The sequence below is a fragment of the Bradysia coprophila genome (genome assembly GCF_014529535.1).
Source record: "Bradysia coprophila strain Holo2 chromosome IV unlocalized genomic scaffold, BU_Bcop_v1 contig_106, whole genome shotgun sequence".
NCBI classification, from domain to species: Eukaryota; Metazoa; Arthropoda; class Insecta; order Diptera; family Sciaridae; genus Bradysia; species Bradysia coprophila.
In genome coordinates, this window is record NW_023503372.1 from 1,759,355 (window position 1) to 1,781,546 (window position 22,192).

The 22,192-nt window shown below is 35.0% G+C and overlaps 1 protein-coding gene and 1 long non-coding RNA gene across 2 annotated transcripts; one reads left to right on the forward strand and one right to left on the reverse strand.

The window, feature by feature from the left end:
• Positions 1-4,534: 4,534 nt before the first annotated feature.
• On the forward strand, positions 4,535-20,623 carry LOC119070863. Its single transcript, XR_005086561.1, has 3 exons — positions 4,535-4,548; positions 15,585-15,587; positions 20,553-20,623. It is a non-coding gene; the product is annotated as an uncharacterized LOC119070863 (long non-coding RNA).
• Positions 11,086-12,913, reverse strand: LOC119070836 (leucine-rich repeat-containing protein 15-like). Its single transcript, XM_037175346.1, has one exon. The coding sequence runs from the start codon at positions 12,374-12,376 to the stop codon at positions 11,180-11,182; it is 1,197 nt and encodes a 398-aa protein (XP_037031241.1). The 5' UTR covers positions 12,377-12,913; the 3' UTR covers positions 11,086-11,179.
• Positions 20,624-22,192: the final 1,569 nt, after the last annotated feature.

Here is a 22,192-nt window from a genome sequence, read left to right on the forward strand (position 1 = left end):
TCGATACGTGTTTCATGGTTTTCCTAAAAAGTCGTCTATTTGGGAGCTATGAGCGTTTTAAGTGCGAGCTATGTCAGCCATAACTCGGAAAATACTGCAGATAGAAACCTCGTGTAAAAGACAAAGTTATAGAGTTTTAGATTCTAGTCGATACGTGTTTCATGGTTTTCCTAAAAAGTCGTCTATTTGGGAGCTATGAGCGTTTTAAGTGCTAGCTATGTCAGCCATAACTCGGAAAATACGGCAGATAGAAACCTCGTGTAAAAGACAAAATTATAGAGTTTTAGATTCTAGTCGATACGTGTTTCATGGTTTTCCTAAAAAGTCGTCTATTTGGGAGCTATGAGCGTTTTAAGTGCGTCAAATTTTCGATTTTCGTCAAATTTTCTATTTTTATCAAAGAGATCAAAGAGAAAGTTATACAATTATGTAAGAAGAATATTTTCGTTCAAACTGCACAATATGATTGTCCATTATCTGCGACCAAATTCTAAAAAAGCACAACTTACAAAAGAGCTGATATCGCCCAAAACCACTTACAGTGGAGGTGTGACGCAAGTCCTGTTATCCACTCACAAAAGAACTGATATCGGTGTAGGTGACGCTTACAGGTTCGACACGCAAAAAGGTATGCGTCACAAATGGCAGCTGATGAGGAAAGTACGCGAAAGTTTTATCAACAAAAATTTACCAGAAAAATTTTAGGGAGAAAATTATAATAAAAAAGTTTGCGTCACAAGTGGCAGATGTTGACGAAGGAAAATTTTAAAAATTGTGAAATATATTCCTAAAAATGGAATTCAAACGGAAGAAAGCCGAATCATCTGCCACTTTTTGACGCAAACTTTTTTATTATAATTTTCTTCCTAAAATTTTTCTGGTAAATTTTTGTTGATAAAACGTTCGCGTACTTTCCTCATCAGCTGCCATTTGTGACGCATACCTTTTTGCGTGTCGAACCTGTAAGCGTCACCTACACCGATATCAGTTCTTTTGTAAGTGGATAACAGGACTTGCGTCACACCTCCACTGTAAGTGGTTTTGGGCGATAGTTAAATGCATGTTAAAAAATTGAAGTACAAGATTTGAAATCAACAAATTAAAAATACTTTGATAGATGGAAGTTATAGACCCGATAACAATACTCGACATATGCCCAGGTCAACATTGGGGCAATTTGTAGAGTATCTATGCTACCTCGAGTAGTAAGACTATAGCAGCAGTATTTTGCAATAACCATGTTTAAAGACATTTTTAAATGGTAGAAACTTGGTTATTACAAAATGGTGTCCATAGATGATGATGATTCATATCCAAAACTAATTTTACCAAAGTAGAGGCAGAGGAGGGTTGATTATTCTGAATAAAAAAAAAATAATTTTCGGGAATATTTAAGCAATTTTCTCAATTTTCGAGAACTTTAAGAATTAATTTCTTAAATTTAAGAATTTTCAGGAATTTTTTGACGAGCCAACTTGTCAAAAATTACTTTACTTAAGAATTTAAGAATTGAAATTTTCAATAATGTGCCCTAGGCATGGGCAGAATACTTAGATTGACAATACTTTCCAAATTGAAAAACTAGCTGCTCTCTAGTCCCAGAATTTTAGCCACAGTGCTAGTCCATGACAAAAATCTGATTTCGGTTAAATATATCTAGTACTTGGCACCAGTCAAGTTGTAAAGTACTAGGAATTAATGCATCTGCTTGTGCTTCCACATAAAAAAGAATTAAAAAAAAAATCCGGCGGAAAATACACACCTTCGGTTTCAGAGCGGTTGTGACGATCCTGCACCGAGATCTCATGATTCCAACAGTTCATCTACCAGCTAAAGGTTCAATATAGTTGCTTTTTTGAATGCAATTAAGAAAAAATTGTGACCAATATCACCCCGATATTTAAAATACAATTCTAGAATCGCTCTAACCAGCTTTCGGAAATGATGTATCTGATTGTTAGAGATACGGCCCTGACGAAAAAAAAACATTTTACACCAATTCTTTGCAGCATGCACTGTAACTTTGAATCAAATATGCAAAACGTAGGGTCGCTTATAGCACATCACCTGTGAGATGGTTTTCTTACTCTTTACCGTTAAAAGACGTCATTTTGTTCGCAGCAATCCACCTCGTAATATAATAACTTTTCCATGTTTATATTTAAAGGGCTACTGGCGAAATGGCATGCCGTGGTAGAAGAGTCAATTATTTTCAAAGAAAGACTGAAACGACTGCGAAATGGATCGAATTTCAAAGTATTTTCGCTAAACGATATGCAAACTGCATTTTACATTCTTTGTATTGGCTTCATCTGTTGTTTGTTTGTTTTCGTTTGCGAAATTGTTTATCAGCAGAAATGTTCTTGTAAACATATCAAAACCATGTGTGCACATAATTTAAAGTTTAAACGTTTTTAGTCAAAATGTGATTATTCAAAGACCCGACGTCGTTTTCTCATATGCAAACTATATGTAATAAACAAACGGCAATGCTGTGTAAATGTAAGACGATTCATTTGGTTTTTATTCATTTGTGATGAATCTCAAAGTATAATTATTCTTAATCAGAAATAACACAACCGAAAACATACATAATGTTTCCATACCGAAAAGTGGTAAAGAAATGTGCAGAACGTAAGATTTATGTGTAACCGTTTAGTATATTTAATTGTAAGACATTAAGCTAAATGGATTCTTGTTAATCATCTGATTAAATATCTCGTACAAACACATTAACGAATATCCAACTCCACCGTATATGGCATATTATGTATGCTCCTATCTACAGTAGATAGGAGAGTAACTCTCCTGCAATCTATGTAGTTATGATATGATAGCAAGAGGTAAACATTATAGTTGGTATACCGAAGTAAGAATGTAATGCGGAACAATATATTAGAGTGAAAAGGTTCACTCAAGTGTGCAGAAAGCTTAGAAGAAGAACACAAACATATTTAGACACATGTAGACACACTCTCAAATTATCAACTTATCCAAAGTCAAACTTGCATCCTGATTAATAAGGGTTGAGGACATATACGATATCTCTTCTAGTCAGAAGATTTTGTATAAGACTATAGATGAGCGGGTCGACGTTTTTCGTAGACCGGAGGAACCGGAGCTGACCCGAACCCAATCCGAATTAAAATTATTAGACTCGACGTTCTACTGATGTAACGATCCTATGGAAGAAATAGCCGGACGACATATATTCGCGACATAGCGAAGCGTTTTTCTATTGATAAGGTAAAAGAATAGTAGACGATAAAAACTGACTGCCATAGTACCGTTCCAGATGTTGTTCCAGCTGTTGGGCACTCAGAAAGAAAGAAAAAATCTAACCAACTTTTTTCTAAGACTTCTGTAGGCTTGTAGCCCAAAAGTACTGGGTTTATTTATATGTGGACAGTGGGTGAGGCCAGCTACAACACCCCATACTCAGTTCTGTGTAACATCGACGCTGGAGAGAAGGTCGACTCTCAGAACATTCACTATATTTTCAGTCATAACTCTCGTGGATCTACTAGCACCAAGCGGTGCGTATACTCTACCTGTAGGTCTTTCCATTCGTACAACATTACAATAATTTAAAATAATTTTTTCTTGAGTTATTGTCGAGAAACCCTCTGACATGTCTTCACTTTTGAACGCTTTTCACAGAAAATATTTATTTTTTTTAAATGAAAAATACGTGTTTCCTAGAATTGAAAGACGAATCCAACGAGCTATCACTCATTAAAATCGGAGACCACTTGTTCCCAAAGAAAGATAAAAAAATCAGCTGAAGATTTGGTGATATCACTCTTAAACAAAAGAAGTATTTGTTGATTCCTTTGATGATCAGCATCGTTGTGAATTGAGTAGTGTGCATGGAACCGATCAAGATTCCAAGGGGTAAATTGAAATAAGCGAATATTTGACTTTACCCTAAATAGCAGCCCGTAGAAATGAATGCAATTTTGGCACACACAAAATCTGAAATCGAGTTTGGCAGGTAACTTTTGCAGTGATTTGAATGTAAACCCATCTCCAAATTACAGTTCTAATTTTCGAATATCAATTTGGTAATTGTTTCTTCCGTCCATTTACCAGCATAAAATAGTAGATTACTATACCAGTAAACTAATTTGATATCCCCTATCCAGATGAGTAAAAGTATCCGAGGTACGGAATGGTCCTATTACCTCCCTTGTAAAGTAAAATATTCTTACCTAAAAGACATCTAGTAACTAACACATCACCAAACAAGAGAAGTTTTCTGCGCTCCGTCTCCAAATCGTGCATTGCAAATACTATCACCATCCATCCATGCAGTCACATCGATTTTTAAGTCAATCAATTAACCGTCTGTTTTGAAATTTATTCAACATCACATTAGCATACTTAACGATAGGTAATTAATATTAGTTACGTTGTGAGCTACAATTTACATGTCATTTTTGAAGTATATGTAGAGAGTAGAGATCTATATAACCCTGGTCAGTCACAGCCATTTCGCTGTGTTATCGGGGGTTATATGGTACAAACAACATTTTATTTACATGAAACGTGATGCTGAAATATTTTGCACATGTTACGGTGTCATGAATGAGTGTCATTTATCTAGTCTATTAATTACAGACACGTTTAATTAATCGTTTTAATTCTTGATGGTGTTTTTTCTTCTCTCGTTATTTGATTGACAATCATTCTTTAAATGGAAGTAAATGATGTAAGTTACAGTTATAAGTGGATGTAAGGTATGACAAGAATCATTCACCTTTTGTACTGAAAGTATATTCTGTTTCAAGATATTAGATATGATTTAGAGACGGTATTTCGAGACTTTCACTGATTTTATCGCTTAACTAATAAACCCACAACTTCACTCGCTCCGCTCGCGTACAGCCTAAGTCGTGCTTCCAATTTTCTGTTCCTGTTAGAATTTCTTTTATATCTCAAAAAAATATGTCGCCGTTCTACGTATTGTCAGTAGTGTTTTGAGTAATCAGCCTGACTGAATAAGTGTATTTTGTGTACATTGTTCAACTCAAAATGCTGAAGGGAAATCAAATTGAAATGATCTCTTCTGAGTGTTTTCAGTGTATCGTGAGCATTTAAACTAGTTTTATTACACGGAAAATCCCAATATACGTGTGAGAGCTATAAGTGGACTTAGCACCCTCATTTTTTGGCATATAGCTGTGAAATAGCTGTGTAATTTATATTATAGCTGTGAGACGCATTTCAAATCTATCACGAGAAATAAATTTTTTTTTTCATAAACTTTCATGAATTTTGCGGTCACCCATCCAAGTACTAACCGCGCCGAATGATGCTTAACCTGAGAATCCGACCGTCACCTATGCTGCTGATGTGCTAACTTTGCTTGTGCTTCAACACGTTTTTATTTCGAAGCGTTGGTACGGCAATATAAATTCTACAGCTATATAATGTGGCACCCAGCATTATTCAAGTCTGTAGTTTTTATATTTTACTTTTGTGAGTTGTCACTACAAGGATTGTTTTCGGTTCTGAAAGAAAGTGAATTGTAACCACGCGAATCGCTAATTCGTTTTATTTTCTGTGAAATGACGAGTTTGATTTTTACGACTTTGTTAATTAATTAATTCGTTTCTAACGCAGTAAAATTTCTGATATTTTCATTCGTCTGTGTTTGTACGGATTACAATAACCTGATGATCAAGCTTCATTACAATCAGCCAAGATATTTTAAAATAGTTTTTGTTTATATATTAACATTGAGTCCGACCAAGAGTCAGTACGAATCATAACTTGAATTCATGGTCCCATACATTTTCTGATATGCAGCACACAGCTATATTTTTCATATGTCAAATATGCGTTACACAGCTATGATATAATGCATAATGTAGCTCTGCAATCCATAATATAGTTGTGTAACTTATATTGCACGTAAATAACCAACATTAACAGAATATGCGTTTAGTAACTATAGTTTTATAAGTCATGCAGCTATATTATAAAAACTACAGCTATATTATAAGTTACACAGCCTTTATCGAAATTCCCGGATTTTCCGTGTACATTCACAAATGCGACAATTGAAAGACCATTCACGTACTGTCTATGTCATCTGTTATCGGCATACGACAAGAATAAACTACATTCCTTGCTGGTCAATGTAGTTATGTAGGAAAATGTCTTTATACAGCTAATGAAGTAGTAGATTTTGTATCAAAACTTATAAATTCTTTGACCAAAAATCGTTGATTTGGAAGTTTGTTAAAGATAAGACGTGAAAGAGGTCTCAAAATTTAATTTTAGTGAAATTAAACTCCAAACTATTATACGAGGTCGTGATTATTATTAAACGATCGCGAAGGCATTATTAGAAACAATGCCATGGAACGATTCTAAGAAGTAGGATATCATTCCGTCGTGTTCTCCACGAATGACACACGTGTGGTGATTACGGTGATTACGAGTAGAAAAATCAATAAATTAGATGAACAAGGTGTGCTGCTCCAATTCCTTCCTTTTATACACAATCTACAGGCTTCATTTAAGAAAAAACCAAAAACATATGAGTACCTTCTCTATGCATCATATAGGCACCGTATGAAATGGTTACAATTCGATTATTAGTGAGCCAGTTAGTGAATTTATTTCCTAAAAATGCCTACCATTGAAAAATGTCTAAGTTCTCCAAAAATAATCTCTCCGAATTTCTGTTATAGCTTTCTGGGTCAACTGACTTCGTCTAACTGACGGATAAAGTCCAATATCACGTCTAAATAAATTATTTATTTACCTACAACTTCCATTTCTATAAATATTCGCAAATGATTGACATAATATCCAGCACAGTGATCGCAGCGAATTAAAATTTGAAATACTTTGCAAAGAGGCTTATGAGTTATACATTTCTAAGATTTCATACATTAATTACAGCTTTCATTAACGATTATAACAGTTTAACAGTAGCAACACAATTATCACCGTGAACATTGAACACGTCAAGAGTAGATTCAAAAGTCCATAATCAATTAATATCAATAAAAAAAGACCAGTCGATTATTACGTCTTCCATAAACATAAAGTAGTGTAGCCTTAGTTCAATGAATAAAAAAAATGTTTGTTTTGAAATTATACCTGTAAATTACAGGCTGTGTTAATTCAACAATTTACAACAAAGTGAAAATCAAATTGCTAACATGTCGATGAGTGACAAATGTTTATAGACATAATACGTCAATAACAGTTTAGATGTATATACGGGCACGATTTTCATCGAAAGTTAAGCGTATCATTTGTTGCTTGCTGTAATCTTTCACAGACAGTAATCATTTCACCAGTATGTCGGAACTGTAATTCTTTTGAAGGAAGTATTTTCAAAAGACCGATACGAAATCTTTTACTTCATTTGTTGAAACTCTTATTTTGCTTTATAGAACTAATATATCATGTGTCGTCGCGGTCTCTAACAGATGATCTCTTTGTTGACATCCAGTGGCTTACCAAAAGACATTTTTTACTAAATTTTCATGCTAAAAATGGTTTTTAACATTTTAGGAACCGGTAGCAACGCTAAAAATGAGCAATAATCTCCGCGTGATGTAATTTTATGTAGAAAAATGATTGTTAAAATAAATGAAGTAAAAGATTTTGTATCGAATTCTTTGGTCGGTGCCAATTACTAGCACCAACAAGTTTGAAACGTCCATAGTCAACCGGAATCGTTATCAAGTTAGTAATAGGACATTATTAATTGTTACTAGCCATTTTTTCCAAGGTGTGTATACGGACTGTAACCTATACAAGAATCTTGAAAAATCAAGCAATACAAAACGTATTCAGATATCCATCCATACCGGTTCCAATATCGGCTTCGTATTGGACAACAACTTTTAACACAAATTTTCAAGGAGTTCAATGATTCTGTTAAGTTATTTTTGTTGAAATTTAAAAATTTAATTTTCTAGAATAAACATTTCCCACCGACATCAAATAATCTTAGTTTTTCATTTTCCATACCAAAACAATTTCAGGTCAACCTGAAAATTTGACCTGACCTGAAATTTTCAGGTTGACTTGACCCGATAGTAAGGCTTAATCCACTCTCCCTTCGCCACGCGAAATAGGCCAAACTCTATATGAAGAGCTAGTCATGACACTTTCTTAAACATTCCGTGCCATTTTGTGGGGTGAGGTCATTTATGGACATTTTCAACCTTGCTAAAACTCAGCTGAAAAACATACAAAATTTACCTGACCGATATGCGATATGATACCACCAACGAAACAATTGAGTAAATGAGTGTATCAGACATACCCTATCCTATCCAAACATCCTGGACAAACAACAGATAAGTAATGACTCATACAATGGTGATTTTCGTAATAAATTAGAATTTAAGGAAATTTGTTGAAAAAAAAATCAATTTGAACTGCAACAATGGTCCGCACACTGTTTATACATGTAGGTGTGGCAATTGAAACGAATTGCTTAAAATATGCAAAACGATATCGCCAGTCAACATTAATAAAATACAAAAGATAATAATCTCCGCCTCTGTTCACAAATGACCCAACAATAAGATCAATAAATATCTGTCGCAAAATGCAATTTTAATTACAAAAAAAAATTGTTGAATTCATCATTCGACAGCCTTATTAAGCGATTAACACTCGTTTTGCTGGCTTGCCTGCTTTTATACATAAAATAGTTTTATACCTCTACACACCGACCGCTATATAGATCCATCTAATGCTGCTAAATAACATACCGTTGACTATACATATCTGAACTCAATTTCGAAATTATAATTAATGATTGTGTTGTATGGTGTTGTTTTAAGCTGTATGGACGGATTTAATTATTTCTAATAGTGGTAATGATTTATCACATTTATATTTTATATATATGGACATGGAAAATGGTTAGATGTACCAACGATATGTCTACACGATATACACCTCTATATACATATATACTAACTATAACCATCGAGAGAGCCATTTCAAAATGTTGTAAGCATACAAACTATGCATTATCTACATCGCGGCATATCTCCATAAAATGTTTTTGTGCGGTTTTATTCGCATTAATGCAATTTTGAACTGAATTGCTAGCATATTTAACATCTTAATCGAGTTTTTATTCCTTTTTATAAGGCAAGTCGGCATATTAAAATGCTGTCTGTAGAATGTTTTCGGTAAATAATGAATGCGCAAACTTTTACAATAAAATATGTGATTCTGAATGTTGAGGTGGATGTATTAATAAATAGTAATAGTAGTGTATAGGCCATTAGCTTAGTTCGCTTTAAAATGGAAAGACTTTTTTTATTAGTTCAAGTGAATGCGAAAATGAAAACCTTGAACTATTGGTAAGTATCGAATGGGAAAAGCTTCAAATGTACTTCAAAGAGGAGTCAGACCCGTACTAGGGTAGGATAGGATAGGATAGGATAAGATGGTTAGGAAAGCTGATGCTTTCCGAGCACCTAATCCGCCGATGGGACTGATTTGTATACCAATATTTTAGAGAGTTGCCAAGGTTAATATATGGGTAGAGGTAACGCCATAAGAGCTTTAGTTGGATGCTAATGACACCTTGTTTTAAAATGGTTGACTATGATTTGCTTGTGTTTCACAAAATATTGTGCCTTTCACAAAACTTGGGCCCCAGGTTTCTAAGCAATTTTGTGTTTTTAAATAAAGCGAGAGATGGCGTTTGAATCGAACTTTCGTGCCACCGCACATCTGATTCGGATACCTTGGATTTTGCAATTGTGAATTGTAAATCGTATGATTGATCTATTCGAATATAGGTGTCACTAGTAGTTGATATTTTAGAATCACGATTGTGACTTATGTACGGATGTGACATATGAGAACTGTGTTCAGAATCTTGGTTTTTTTATAGACCTTTTGGAGGTCGATTGAGCTGACAAACGTTAAGTAACAGCAGAGGCTAATCGTTTATGATTAGGAAAAACCCTATAAGCTATGTCTGACACGGGACGCCAGGTACTATTTTTGAGAAATTTTTTGAGAATTTTGAGAATTCTTTGAAAAATGTGAGAAATTTTTCTTTAAATTTCTCAAAATTTTACACAAATTTTTTCTTATTCTTCTGAATAAAATTTAGGAAAATTAACTTTGTTACATGTATAACGATGTAGACAATATATTAAACGTTTTTGGAACTGCTTTAGACAGCTAGTTTTGATAAATACTTGAAAACTGAATATCGAAGGCTTTAATTACTTCTTCTTGCTCTTTTTCGACTGTACGAGTTCTCTGGTTACTTTTTTGTCTGTCTGCACATAAAATTACGTTGTTAAACCATGCTTTTGCTTTAAAAAATTTGAGAAATTTGAGAATTTTTTGAGAATTTTGAGAAATCCGATTTACGGTGACGCGCAGAAATTCCTTAGCGCGAAAAAAATTCGCTCGCTCCGTTCACGTTATACCTTAATCTTATATCCTTGAATATTTAAACTTTATACAGAAGAAAGTGTGATGTTTTGAGATACACCCAAATTCTCGCAGGAATGTTCACGATAAATGATGGAATTTGTTTATGTACTGTCCGTTTGACAAGAGGATCGCCACGGTTCAGCAGGGGGTTTTGAACATTTGTTTTTTACACGTTGGCACACGTGCTCTTGTCAGATTCAAGATTCTTTTTACGAAGGTTACGCTGATTATACTTTGTGAAAAAGGCCAATACCTTGCAAATATGTCACATCTTGGACAGAATTTGACACTGCAATATCTGCAACATGAAAAAACTAAATGTTCGAAACCCCCTGAAACCCCGTGCTTCCACCTACGTAATATACACAAACTAGGTGAGCCAATCTTAATTTATTTCAAACTGTCTTATTGTACAGAGATATTAGAAGTCTTGACTTACAACATGAATTGCAATGTGGACATAGTGCATGAAAAAGTTGTAATAATGTGTGTGTGTGTGTGTGTGTGTGTTGTTGAGCTTTTCTTGGATCTAGCGGCGTTGTATTGTAATGTCCAAGAAAAGCTCAACATTTACATGAACGGCGAAGAAACAAAACCCACAAAGTTGTAATAATGACATAATTCTACCAGAATTTCATCAGTTTCCAAATCAAATAACTTTATTGAATATTTGGGAAATGTACAAAATATTATAACATAAAATAAATTTAATCTCAATGCAACGGCGTACCTAGCTGGTATTTTGTGTCAAAAATATTTTTTTCCTAACAGCACATGCTACAATAAGTAGAGCAATGGGTATTGGAATTGTTACTGCAAAGAAAACTATAGACTCTCGTGAATTAGATGCAATACTTGTTGTTGGATGATAAGTTGTGGGTGTTATTGGATTGTAAGTTGTGGGTGTTGACGAGGGATTCAAAATATCCCAATTTATATAACAGTCTTCAAGAGGCTTAAACATTGAAGGATCTGAATCCGGTGTTACGATAAATGATGAATTAATACATAGATTTCCTTCCATTTTAACAGTTACATTGAAAATTTGAAAAGTCGAGAAAAAATTTCGTTCAATTGCATCAATTCGGTTGAATGAAAAATCTAGCATTTTTAAATTTTCCATTGTTTGATAAGTGATTGTATTCAATCTAGTAATTTTGTTGTTTGATAGATTTAAGGATTCCAAATTGACCAGATTACGAAAAGTGAAAATATCAAGACCAATAATCTCATTCCATCCTAAGTGAAGACTAATCAAATTTTGTTGACCTCGGAATGCGTTAGGATGGACAGACATAATTCTACAGTAATTAAAGTCAAGAATTTTTAAATTATGAAGACCGTCAAAGACATTCTGGTCAATATAACTCAAGGGATTACTACTCAAATTTAAAGTTCCAAGAGAAGTCAGAGCATTAAAGGTTGATGAATCGAGGCTAACAATACTGTTGTTAGTTATTGAAATCGTTTGCAATGCAATATTATCCACGAACATGCTTCCATCGATTTGCTTTAAATCCATTTCATTTAAATATAACTCCTGAAGTCCACGCATGTTATGGAATACGTCGTTTCGAAGTGATAAAAATTTCAACCCGTTAAGATTCAATGAAGTTAAATTTGTTAAACTTGCTAACTCAACAAAATCCAATGATGTAAATTTGTTAAAGCCTAAATTGAGAGAGGTAACTTTGGTGTTGGTTTTGAACCAGTTAGGATCATACTGAGCAAGCAGGTTCCTATCAATGTTAACGCCTTCCAGTTCGGTCAGATGAGCAAATACGTTTGTCTGAATGTCGACAATCAGGTTGTTACTTAGATCTACCCGCTTGAGCCTTGGCAAAGCTCTAAATGTCGTCTCGCCGATAAAAGATAGCTGATTGCCAGTAAGACTTATTTGCTCGATATTCTCAGCTTCCTCGAACATATGTTCATTAACAGTCTCAATTCGGTTGCTGGACAATGTAATTCGACGAAGCTTTTTGCACGTTTTGAAAGCAGAATTAGGAATTGTTGTGATTAAATTATCCTCAATGGACAAGGACTCAAGTTCACTGCACGAATGAAACGCATCATCCAAAATCGTAGTGAGGTTTGAGTGAAAAATACCAACTGTTTTTACCTTAGAGAATTTGTCGAAAATCGTGCTTTGAAGGTATCGTAAGTTTGTTTGCCACACAGAAACAATAGTCACATTTTCATCGTTATAACCAGGTATGTGTTCGCAATCAATAGTTAGCAAATCAATTTCGGTTGTTACATTCGCTTCGGTAATGTCACATATGTAATCGCCGGAATTGTGAGAGTATGTACATGTAGCAGCAACATTTTCATGCTGGTTCAGCAAAACAATAAATAAAACCGTTGATACTACGTGGTACACTCGTAGGTTTCTAAAATGCAATTTTTAAAACAACAAATGAATCAATCATGAAATAATATACTTGCCTCATGTTAGCTCGTCGTTCGGGTGACGGTGACTGCTAAAATAGTACCACAGTTAAATAAATTTGAAAAAGCTGCTATCGTTTCTTATCAGCCATAGCTTTCCAATTAATCGTCGAAAGGTTGCTATCATATCATAAACTATGCGTGGTGATGATATTTCTTGTGAATGATAAGGCCTAATGCGACATTCATTTTTATAGTAGATTACATTGGATGCTGTAAAAGTAATTCATTACATGAGGGATCAATTTTGTGATACGAGCGGAACTCACAACTGTGGCTTAAAAAAGCAAGCTTTGGAAACTGTTATTTTTACAAGTGTAGATGTATGCAACTAGAGGTGTCAAAATAACAATTTCCAAAGTGAGTTCGCAAGTTCACAAAATTGGTGAGAAATTGGGTGCACAGGTGGAACCCGAACCCACAATCTTTATCTTGCCGGGGTGATGTTCTAACCAATTAAGCTACATTGCACAGTTTCAACATCAGTTGTTGTAAAATCAGCTTTGTCAACGATTGATTCATCGGCCGATTGGCCGTACTTAGGCATCTACTTTCATTGGCATGATGAAGATAGAGTACAGTGCCTGCCGACCACGGCTAGAAAATGATGTAGCAGATGCCGACACACTTATATACTTTATGACCTTTTAACAGCAGCGCAAAATGTGTGACAAAACTAATAAAGTAAAAGATTTTTTATCGGACACAAGATACTCGTGCAAATGTCATCAGGTAAATGAATCAGGTTTAAGTGGGTTGGAGTGAGTACATCGGTTAAAACTTCTAACCTGTCACATACGGCTATTCATCTGTTATCGATAACTACGACAAAAACAATGACAGGCTCTGGGTAATGTGGTCCTTAATATAGTAACATGCATTTGTTAAAAAAATGAAGTACAAGATTTGAGATCAATAGATTAAAAATACCTTGATCGATGGAAGTAATAGACCCGATAATAATACTGGTCATATATTTGCCGTCTGTAACAGGTATAAAAAGGACAATCCCATTTTAGCCTAACTTTGCTTCACCTGATTTTTAGCTGGTTCACTCATACACAAAAAAAAACCGGCTAATACGAGTGTTTTTCGCTGATGCGTATGTGAGTGTGTAAACAAGCATTACCAGTTTGGTTTGGTTGAGTAAATCAGCTGAAGTCAATGTCGTCTTAAATTTGATTGTCCTTTTCTGGACAATATTACAAAGATAATTATTACCGATGTGCTACATTTCGCGGAAGTAATGCTCTGAAACCAAATAAAATACGTCGATGACACTCCTTTGTTTTGGTCTGAAAAACAAATCCCCAGCTACCAATTTTCGTCTGAATGCATGTGGAATTATATATTAATGGTGTACAACAGAACATATTATGTTGTGCTACCGATTCCTACCACAATCATCATCGCCATCATCACATACATATTATATAAATACTGTTTTGTGTGCAGTATATACATAAACATCTAACACAAAGTTTGATAAGTGGAAACAATTGCATGTTTCAGTTAAGTTAATTATGGGAAACTTCTAACATGAAATATTATGACTCTTGAAATAAAATATAACAAAAAAAAAGATGAAAAATATAAAGTGTAGAAAAATAAAAGCGAATTATATATTAAAAATGTCATAAATTCAACAGAAAATAACGCCCTCTGCGAGCAATAAATAATGTTTCCGCATAAAAATATGTTATCCGATTTCATGGCACGCCGAATAGCATTCATATTTCATTTTTATTGCGATCGTCACAGGAACTTTTTAAAATAGATCTATATATTCAGGGCTGAATTTCACTGAATTTTTATGCCCGGCATTTTTTTTGCCTCCTCTCTCTCTGTCTATACCAGAGGTTTTATAATAATATTTCAGATGGATATATGGATATATATGTACGTACGTATATATGACACAGGCACATTATATTATGTTTTTTTTAGAGAGTGAAAAGTCAAGGGTGGCATAAAATATTGTATTAATCTTTAAAACGTGAAAGATACGATTTTAAGCTATTTTCTTATTTATTTGTTGTGTATATTATACATATTGTCGGTGAGACTTTCGTTCCATTCTTTTTTCTTCTCTCGTATATTTACAGGTAAATTTATGTGATAATAAACTGGAAAATTATTAGGGTGATAATACACACAGGGATTTGGAAAATGTACGCCAACAACTCTATTAATATGATTTCCAATAATTTGCTCCGTACACAATACCATTATACTATCTAACATGAACATCAGGTAGTATGACCATATATGAATGAGAGATATATACGACATGTAGAAGAAAAACATAGGCTAAAATTTTATGTGTTGATAGTACCGAATTTGAGCTAGTTAGCTGTCAAAATGTAGCTTTGTAGCTTCTACAGCGCTTCAGCGCATCGCTACACCATCGTCTCATACAATTTTGACAGCTAACTAGCTCAAATTCGGTACTACCAACACAGGTTTTTTCGTTCCACTAATATTCAACTTTGTCGTATACCTTTCACGGTGGGGTTGAACAAAACTTAAATAGAGTCGCGACACCACCTCTGATTTTTTTTTTATATTCTTATTGAGGGACTCGAGTACTATAAGGAACCACATTCACTTCGCAAAATTTTCCAGCCGTTTCGGAGAACCGGCACTCATGGCCGTGCGGGACCGACGAGTCAATTTGAATACAGATTGTTATCGCAACGGATAGAGGGACTAATTCTAAGCTAATTCGTATTGAAATGGCTCCCCTCGACAACTTCACCACGTAGCTACAGCCAGCTAAAGTCGAAAATTCGACATCTTTGAATGGTGATATGTCCAAGACGAAGAAAGTTTGAAACTCTTTGAATGGCGATATTGGTAGAGGATTCCATGCTCTATTAAACGCCCAGAATGGATTTTATAAAATTGGTCTGAATTGTACAATATTTGAAAAAATTTATTTTCATCATCCTCGGCGAAACTTGAACTCCTCTGTGATACACAGGTAGACCCTTCTTGCAACAAAACAATAATGGCTGATCAGCCTGCTGTCTAAGCTTTACAACGATACCACACTTGCCATACCAGCCTCACAACAAGTATCTGTTGCGACATTTTGTTTTCAGTAAGGTCACTCTACGACGAAATTTTCAATTTATCATCTATCTTCAAGTGCCCGTTCCTTTAGAATGAGTGGAATTGTTATGCATTCTTCATAAATAAGAGGTTTAAGTTATTTAAAGCATTTCTTACATTAATTACGTGTATCTGGAGTCGGTTAAAGCTGATTTCCACATATTTTTAGGGTAAATTTCCTCTAATGGCTAGCGAAATCAGCTTTAACCGACTCCAGATACACGTAATTAATGTAAGAAATGCTTTAAATAACTTAAACCACTTATTTATGAAGAATGCATAACAATTCCACTCATTCTAAAGGAACGGGCACTTGAAGATAGATAGTAAATTGAAAATTTCGTCGTAGAGTGACCTTGCCTACAAACAAAATGTCTTAACAGATACTTGTTGTGAGGCTGGTATGGCGAGTGTGGTATCGTTGTAAAGCTTAGACAGCAGGCTGATCAGGCATTATTGTTTTGTTGCAGACAGGGTCAACGTGTGTATTACAGATGAGTCCTAGTTTCGCCGAGGATGGTGAAAATAAAAATTTTCAAATATTGTACAATTCAAACAAATTTTGTAAAATCCATTCTCGGCGTTTAATAGAGCATGGAATCCTCTACCAATATCGCCATTCAAAGAGTTTCAAACTTTCTTCGTCTTGGACATATCACCATTCAAAGATGTCGAATTTTCGACTTTAGCTGGCTGTAGCTACGTGGTGAAGTTGTCGAGGGGAGCCATTTCAATACGAATTAGCTTAGAATTAGTCCCTCTATCCGTTGCGATAACAATCTGTATTCAAATTGACTCGTCGGTCCCGCACGGCCATGAGTGCCGGTTCTCCGAAACGGCTGGAAAATTTTGCGAACTGAATGTGGTTCCTTATAGTACTCGAGTCCCTCAATAAGAATATAAAAAAAAATCAGAGGTGGTGTCGCGACTCTATTTAAGTTTTGTTCAACCCCACCGTGCTTTATGACACCACTGTTTCAAATTGAATTAAATATGTCTTTTGTCGTTTTGCATTAATACGTAGTTGAAAAATACAATTTTTCATCAGGCCATGGCGAACACTTACCAATTTGCACACGAAACTGTCTACCCCGGTGAAAAAAAAAACGTATTTGAGACCCTTTTTGAGACCGAAACTTTTGTATGGCCGTGAGACTACGTATTTCGAGCCTTTGAGAATATTTGAGACCGAGAATTTATCGAAATAGTTCATCGGTGTTCATCCAAAATTCATGAGACGTCTCTCTTTAGACTCATTTGAGGATGTTCTAGTCTGACTGAGTGGTCTGGTTTCGGATTTCCTAGACGTAGTGAGACTGACTGAGTGGTCTGCTTTCGGATTTGCTAGACGTAGTGAGACTGGATGAGTGGTCTGCTTTCGGATTTGCTAGACGTAGTGAGACTGGATGAGTGGTCTGGTCTCGGATTTGCTAGACGTAGTGAGACTGGATGAGTGGTCTGGTTTCGGATTTGCTAGACGTAGTGAGACTGGATGAGTGGTCTGGTTTCGGATTTGCTAGACGTAGTGAGACTGGATGAGTGGTCTGGTTTCGGATTTGCTAGACGTAGTGAGACTGGATGAGTGGTCTGGTTTCGGATTTGCTAGACGTAGTGAGACTGACTGAGTGGTCTCATTTTGGATTTGTTAGACCTTGTGAGACTGGATGAGTGGTCTCATTTTGGATTTGTTAGACCTTGTGAGACTGGATGAGTGGTCTCCTTTTGGGTTTGTTAGACGTTGTGAGAATGGATGAGTGGTCTCATTTTGGATTTGTTAGACCTTGTGAGACTGGATGAGGATAAATGAGTGTCATAAAAAAAAAAAACTTTTTCAGACTTCTAATTTTTGAGTTTTTTCTAGACCGTTTGAGACTTCTCTTTTTTCAGTTTTTTCTAGACCGTTTGAGACTTTTCATATTTGATTTCTTTTTAGAACTTTTTTCTTCGTTCGTTATTTATCGGAAGATTTTTTTTGTACTTCTATGTTGAGTTCACAGATGGCCACTACCCTTTACTTTTTTTATAATTCGCTAGACCAAACTGACTGAAATTGTAGAATCGTTAGTAATATTTGAATTTTTTTATTTTACCTTTTTTTATTTGTAATGTTTTTTCCGGTCACCCCATCCAAGTACTAACCGCGACGAATGATGCTTAACTTTCAATTTGGACGGCCGTCGACGTTCACGTGCTGCTAAATCAGATATATCTATTTGGAGTTCTAATTTTGAACCGTTGTTACAATTTCCGAGGTCGGATGAGCAGTCTCATTGGCAGGCGGCTTGAGACCGAGTGAGTGGTCTTTTTTGAAGAAAATATTTTCTTCGATATCTGAGACCGAGTGAGTGGTCTTTTTGGAAGAAAATATTTTCTTCAATTACTGAGACCGGTTGAGTGGTCTCATTTGAAGAAAATATTTTCTTTGATATCTGAGACCGGTTGAGTGGTCTCATTTGAAGAAAATATTTTCTTTGATATCTGAGACCGGTAGAGTGGTCTCATTTGAAGAAATCATTTTTTCGATTTCTGAGACCGGTAGAGTGGTCTCATTTGAAGAAATCTTTTTTTCGATTTCTGAGACCGGTTTAGTGGTCTCATTTGAAGAAATAATTTTTTCGATTTCTGAGACCGGTTCAGTGGTCTCATTTGAAGAAAATATTATCTTCGATTACTGAGACCGGTTCAGTGGTCTCATTTGAAGAAAATATTTTCTTTGATATCTGAGACCAATTGAGTGGTCTCATTTGAAGAAAATTTTTTTTCGATTTCTGAGACCGGTTTAGTGTACATTTGCATGAATCTTTTTTGACGCAAAAAACGTCATTTTCGTACCTTTAGTGTACATTCGCATTTATCTTTTTTCGTTTTGTTGACGCAAAAAGCGTCGTGTTCATACCTTTAGTGTACATTCGCATTTATCTTTTTTCGTTTTGTTGACGCAAAAAACGTCATTTTCGTACCTTTAGTGTACATTCGCATTTATCTTTTTTCATTTTGTTGACGCAAAAAGCGTCGTTTTCATACTTTTTTCGTTGTTTTGACCAATTCAATTTCCTTTGTTAATAAAACGTTTGATTTAATTTAAAACAGTTGTCTCACTGGATCTGCAGAACGAACCAAAAGAACGCAAAACCTCAACTATTCGGTTGCATCTATTTTTAAAATTAACATTTTCTTCGAAAGAGACCACTCGACCGGTCTCAAAGAATTGAAAAAATATTTTCTTCGAAAGAGACCACTCGACCGGTCTCAAAGAATTGCCAAAAATATTTTCTTCAAAAGAGATCACTCGACCGGTCTCAAAGAATTGCCAAAAATATTTTCTTCAACAGAGACCACTCGACCGGTCTCAGAGCATTGAAAAAATATTTTCTTCAAAAGAGACCACTCGACCGGTCTCAAAGAATTGAAAAAATATTTTCTTCAAATGAGAACACTCAACCGGTCTCAGAAATCGGAAAAATTATTTCTTCAAATGAGACCACTCAACCGGTCTCAGATATCAAAGAAAATATTTTCTTCAAATGAGACCACTCAACCGGTCTCAGATATCAAAGAAAATATTTTCTTCAAATGAGACCACTCAACCGGTCTCAGTAATTGAAGAAAATATTTTCTTCCAAAAAGACCACTCACTCGGTCTCAGATATCAAAGAAAATATTTTCTTCAAACAAGACCACTCAACCGGTCTCAGATATCAAAGAAAATATTTTCTTCAAACGAGACCACTCATCCAGTTTCGCACAGTTCACCAATAAATGTTAGCAAAGAGACTACTTGTTCCGTCTCAAGCGATCTGGACATATAACTGCAACGAGACCACTCATCCAGTCTCGCACAGTTCACCAATAAATGTTAGCAAAGAGACTACTTGTTCCGTCTCAAGCGATCTGGACATATAACTGCAACGAGACCACTCATCCAGTCTCGCACAGTTCACCAATAAATGTTAGCAAAGAGACTACTTGTTTCGTCTCAAGCGATCTGAGTATATTACTGCAACGAGACGACTCATCCAGTCTCGCACAGTCTGGCGAAATAATATTCGAAAAGAGACTACTCGTTTGGTCTACGGTATTCTCATTTGTTCATCCGAAATGATTTTAGCAAAAACAAAAATATTTTGAGACCTAATTGAGAATTCCAGCAATTTTGAGACTGGAATTAGACCGTTGAGAATACGTATTTCATGGTCTCGTGAGACCGACATTTTCACTGGGGTAGCGAATCATAATCGAAATGAATTTTGCATTCATCGCTAACCTAATAAATTACGGAGTTTTGACTTTTTGTCTCATTCAAATAAAATCCTTTGCCAGTCAAAAGAAAATCCTTCAAAATTTTACAAAAGAAGAAAGTTCTTTAAAATAAAATAAAATCTTTTGAAAATTCATCAAGAATCAATTAGAAATCCAACTTGAAAAACTATGTGCAAATCCTCGGAAAGCCTTAGATGATTGTCTTTTCGAAAATCCTTTGTCAACGAAATTTACAAATACCTGCCCATCGGTCTCATACGAATGTGAACTTAGGACAGTCATTTACGTAACAAGGACAAAGACCGAGAGTCTACTTTTCCTTGTTATGTTTTGAGTTTTTCACGCTTTCATAAGCCATACGCACATGTGACGGTTTTGATTCTTCTATAGATACGATAGATACAAAGTGCAACGTATCTATTTTGTTGAATGATATATCGATCATCAATATATTTGGTTAACATCAAACTCTAGGGTCTAGCCTTTCATCACATCTACAACGAATCCGTGCCTTTAGATAGGTACAATGTCTTACAAACAATATGACGTTTGACAACTGTTTCGATCTGAGAGAAAGTTTAACAACAAGGTTAATATTTCACTCGATAAGTACTTCATCAACAATTTGATTATTTTGATGTTATGCAGGCTTTGGTAAACAAAGCGTTACATTCATTAAATATTGCCTTCAATTTACAAACAACGCTTTCCTTCTTCCGTTTAAACTGCCACCCATATATTTAACCGAAATGCACTTTTATTCAAACATAAACGATCTGATAAATAAAATTCACCCATTTATCAGGCCAAGAGAGGCATGTCTAACGAATGAATTTATGAGGTTAACTACCGTTTGATTTAATTAAATATTTTTCTCACTATTGTATCAGGATAGAAGTGTGTTTTATTGTACCTCGTATATTACGTAACATTAGGCCAAACTTGTAGCACGTAAATAGGTATGTAATACAAAACACTTAAAAATCACCATACATGGCCCAAAACGGTGGTAGATAGTGAATAATTATTCTTCCATTTTGTACGGAGACTTTGTAATTACTTTTGGAGAAATTGATTATGACTATCCATAGGAACAACGGGATGGTGAGTCACCATTGGTGACACTATTGATTATGATTGCATTCAATCAGACCCGTTTCCATTATCTGAGTGGAAAGAAAACATAAATGGAGTTGGAGATAAATAAACATCATAGCAATATGTATGCCAAAATATATGAAATAAAACATTTTGTAAAATACTTACAAAAAACAAAGTAGTAGACTCGACGAGTGTATACTGGTGAACTGCAACAATGACTATTGTACTAAAATTGGTTATTATCGCTTTGAAGGTAGGCTGGAAATTGTGAAAATTATCTTCAAAATAAACAACGTCTATGCGAGAGATTCTTCTGAAAAATAGCATACCGAAATTTTATCTATGTGTCGTGTCAGTGACATGAGAAGCCAAAACTTCTTTAAAAAATCTGCAATGGTAGTGATCGAAAACCGAAAACTTTTCTTGTGGAAGTTTCTCCATGTACTATCGGGCAAATATATGGTCTTATTTGGTTTAAAATTAATCTACACTGAGATGTGGGAGAATAAAATTGCATTTTTTTTAGGCTATTCCGCTGAACTTCTAACAGTTCCTTATCTGAAAACATGTCCACTTTTTGAAAGGAAAACCTTTCATTGTGTTGCGAAACGAAAAAATGCTGATTCTGGCGCAAAGTCCCGAAAATTCCTAAAAGTTCCTGAATTTTATTTCGAAGATCAGAAACAACTAAAAATCCATAGGATTCTCAATATTTACGCTACAGCCTTAGAAGGGAATAAGTAAAAAAACGTCTGAAAAATTAAGGAATTTTAGGTAATTTGATTACCTTAAAATAGGCTGTGTTCTGGCGTGACCA